Source organism: Nomascus leucogenys, chromosome 24 (assembly GCF_006542625.1).
Source record: "Nomascus leucogenys isolate Asia chromosome 24, Asia_NLE_v1, whole genome shotgun sequence".
Classification (NCBI taxonomy): Eukaryota; Metazoa; Chordata; class Mammalia; order Primates; family Hylobatidae; genus Nomascus; species Nomascus leucogenys.
In genome coordinates, this window is record NC_044404.1 from 7,264,529 (window position 1) to 7,268,147 (window position 3,619).

Below are 3,619 nucleotides of genomic sequence, written 5' to 3' on the forward strand. Positions count from 1 at the left end.
CTGGCACACACCACCATACCCGGCTAATTTTTGTATTTTTAGTAGAGATGGGGGCTTCACCATATTGGCCACGCTGGTCTCGAACTCCTGACCTCAGGTGATCCACTCACCTTGGCCTCCCAAAGTGCTGGGATTACAGGTGTGAGCCACCACACCCACCCAGAAAGAAAAATCTTAACAAGTTGCTTCCAGTAACCAGTCTCAATGAGTAACAGGGAGTAGTTTGCAAGAAAAAAAACAAGTGAAGATGTTTCCCATTCTTTACCCTGCTCCATCCCTCAAATTCCTGCTGCTCCATGGCAGGGGCCCTGCTCACCCCACATTGGCACAGACTCTGTGCTGGAGTCAGATCCTCCAAAGCCACAAGCTTCCTTGAGGCCACAGGGCAGCCTCATTCTTGTTCTGCCCCTTCCTCACACTGAAAGACTGCATAGCCTGGGGTGCAATGCCCAGGTGAGAAATTGATGCTTGGGAAAACAAATCCTTCCCAAAGTCACTTAAGGAATCCCCCAGCCCCACCGCACACACCCCTGGATGTATACTGCCCCTATAATTGGGGGCTCTGGGCAGAAAAGCCTAGGAGTGAGGTGATGGCTCCCAGCCTATGCACCCTTTTGCTCTGCTCTGCTGCCCTGTAGAGCCCTGGAAGTGACCAGAGCCCTTAGGCTATTGCTGCTGCATGCCCAGAGGGTCCCAAGCAGAGCTGGGCAGGAGGTAGGCCCAGGCAGGGCTGGGAGAGCAGCGACCAGGCAAGGTGCACAGCTGCACTTTGCCCAGGTCCTGGCTCTGGCTCTGGTCTGGTGCCAGTGCTGGGGTGGGTGTGTCGGCTGCCCACGCAGCTGCGGGGTCCAGTTCCAAAACTATCCCCACCAGCTGGGATGGGGGGCTGCTTCTTCACCCTGCTGCCTCTTGTCCTTTTTTCTCCGGCCAAGTTGGGGGCTGAAGCAGGGACGCTCCTTTTATTCCGAGCCGAGCCCCAGCCCCAGGGCTTTCAGTCCGCCACGCCAGTCACAAACATCCGGCTTCCGGCCTGGGTGTGGGTACTGGGCTGGCCCCTAATGATGGGAATAGCAGCCGCCACCAAGAGCTACAACCTTTCCAGTGCCCCAAGGTCCCAAGCAGTCGGCAGGGTCTGTGGACCGGCCGAGGGGCTACCACGGCCGCCAGAGGCCAGGGCCGCAGGGAGGCGAGGGCGGCGAGGGCACGGGCGCGGATGCGGGCTCTGGGGCAGACGCGGGCGCTGGGGCGGGGGCAGACGGACCACTGGAATCCCCAGAGCGCCCGCCGTCGAGGGTGGCGCTGGCCGCTCTCCGCCACAGATGCTCCAGCAGGCGCGCGCTCACGGCGGGCTCCAGGACTCCGCAGGCGGGCAGCACGCGGGCCAGGCGCGCCACACAGGCGCTATAGCCCTCGCGGTAGCTGTCGCAAGGCACTGCGGGCGGAGAGCCGCGTGAGGCGCGGGGTAGGGTGAGGGGGGCGGGGTGCAGAGCGCGCGGCAGGGCAGGGCGGGCTCACTCACGGGGCGCTGCCGTGGGCCATGAGGACGCAGGCAGCTCCTGCAGGAAGCGCACGGTCATTTCCAGGACGTCTGCCTTCTCTAGCTTCGAGCAGTTGGAGTTCTGCGCCCGGCCACGAGGAAGAGGGACAGAGAACCACCAAGACAGAACTCTGGCCGGCTACCGTGCGCACCCGCGCTCTAGTCGGGAGCTGGGTGTGGGGCGCGCCGTGGCCTGCTGGGGGTCCGCTCCGACGCGCCCATCCCACCCAGGCTCCGCCTCGGGCGCCGCGCGGAATCCCCTGGCGGGTTCCTCCCGCAGGAGCACCCCGTCCCCCTGCCCCTGCTCCGCGCCCCAGGACCTCCGCCTCGGGCGCCGCGCGGAACCCCCTGGCGGGTTCCTCCCGCAGGAGCACCCGGTCCTCCTGCCCCCGCTCCGCGCCCCAGGACCCTCTGTCCTCCGCCCGGGCGCGCTCACCTCCCGGCCCAGCAGCGGCAGGATGAGCCCCTTAAGCTGGCTCAGGCTCTGGTTGATGCGCGCGCGCCGGCGCTTCTCCAGCAGCGGCTTCAAGCTCTGCGGACAGGCGGCGCGGTGGTTAGACGGGTCCCCGGAGTCCCCCGCCCCGCCCCCAGTCCCCGGTTCCCACCTTGCGCAGCTCCGCCGCGTCCCCTGCCCGGCGAGGCAGCCCCATGCTCCGCGGGAAAGCGGTGGCAGCTGCGAGCCCCACGCAAAGGGAAACCGAGGTCCGGAATAAGGTCCCGGGCGCGGCCCGGGCTGGTGCCAGACGAGTGCGCGCCGCGCCCGCGGCCGAGCTTTAAGTGAGCGGCTCACCCGCCCCGCCCCGCCCCGCGGAGTCCGGCCGCCCGCTGGTCCCACCTCCTGCCTTTGTTCCTGCGCAGGGTGGAGCCGGGAGGGGAGACCGCGACGCCCCTGGGGATCCCGTTCCCCGCCTTCGCGTCCTATCTACCGCGGGGTGGCGGCCCCCAATTGTCCCAGAGCACCTGCGGGGGAGTGGTGAGGGCGCCATCGCGGGCCTTCGCTGCGTGACCCCGAGGGCAGGAGGGCCAGGTGGGGCCAGGCCTTGCCTGACTCGAGCTACCTTCCCTCCTCTCCAATGCTGCCCTTCATTCATTCCCCAGGCTCGGGTTCAGCGTCTCCTCTGAGCCCCGCCCTGGGCCCGAGCAGGGCACCCAGCGGTTACGGGAGCTCCCACGAGGGACAGCAGCGGGAGGGACTCGCACCCCCAGCTGCTTTATCGGGTGAAGGGCTGAGCTGGACGGGAAATCCGAGTTCCGGAGAGAGGTCGTGACTTGCTCCAGCCCTCGACGCTGCGAACAGGCCGAGCCTGGACAAGGGCCCCAGTCGCTGGACGCCCGGCTCTAAGGACCCCGTAGAACCCTTCGGCGGCTTGCCTAGTTAAGAGTCTTTTGATTACCCCACTCCAGGCTTTGGGTGGGGAAACGGAATCCTAGAGAAGCAGAGGCAGCCCGGGAGCCCTCGGAGCTCGTTTTCATTCCCACCGGCTAGGGGTCCGGGTTCTCGCCCGCAGGACAGTCAGGGCTCACGTGACGCACGGGCGGGACAGTCTTGGGTGCGGGCCCCAGGCTGCCCGCCTGGGCCCCAGTGGCCCGCCCAGGACCGCCTTCGAGCCGCGTGGCCGTTGCTGCGGCAAACTGGCTGGCGTCCCCCGCCCATCTGCTCCGGGCTCCCCTCCCCCGACCGGCTGGCGGGGCAACGGCCACGCCCGCGAACCATTCTGCGAACTACCGGGCAGAGAGATGACTGGAGGGATCCGCAGAGCCAGCCAGGAGGAGGCCCCCATGGGGCGGGGCCAAGGAGGGTTCTGTCCAGGGTGCTGGATGAACCCCTTGTCCCCCGAACCCCACTTCCGAGCTCCACCCCTGCCGCTAGCCCCACGTCTCTCTCCTTCAGGGTTCTCCCCGCAGGGTGGAAGAAGACCAGCGAACACACTAAGGGGCCCGGAGAAGCCTGGGCCAGGGGAGTCCAGGCCACCCATACCTGTCTGTGGCATGGGAAGGAACATAGGCCACCGTTCATGGACACTTACTGTGTGCCAAGCTCAGGGCTGAACGCTTTAAGGCTCACGCCTGCATTAACCTTCA

At 66.6% G+C, this 3,619-nt stretch overlaps 1 protein-coding gene across 1 annotated transcript; it reads right to left on the minus strand.

The window, feature by feature from the left end:
• Window positions 1-246: 246 nt before the first annotated feature.
• Window positions 247-2,280, minus strand: HES2 (hes family bHLH transcription factor 2). The gene is made up of 4 exons (XM_030805419.1): window positions 2,143-2,280; window positions 1,974-2,069; window positions 1,520-1,619; window positions 247-1,432 (listed from the first exon to the last, which is right to left on the minus strand). Exons 1-4 carry the CDS (start codon window positions 2,185-2,187, stop codon window positions 1,152-1,154), a joined length of 522 nt encoding a protein of 173 aa, XP_030661279.1. The 5' UTR covers window positions 2,188-2,280; the 3' UTR covers window positions 247-1,151.
• Window positions 2,281-3,619: the final 1,339 nt, after the last annotated feature.

Bases quoted from the DNA above. Each gene is read 5' to 3' on its own strand.
- HES2 (XM_030805419.1), bottom strand. From the start codon at position 2,187: ATGGGGCTGCCTCGCCGGGCAGGGGACGCGGCGGAGCTGCGCAAG. The intron at 2,070-2,142 runs GTGGGAACCGGG...GCCTGTCCGCAG, and splicing joins ACGCGGCGGAGCTGCGCAAG to AGCTTGAAGCCGCTGCTGGA. The intron at 1,433-1,519 runs GTGAGTGAGCCC...CTCCGCCCGCAG, and splicing joins ATGGCCCACGGCAGCGCCCC to TGCCTTGCGACAGCTACCGC.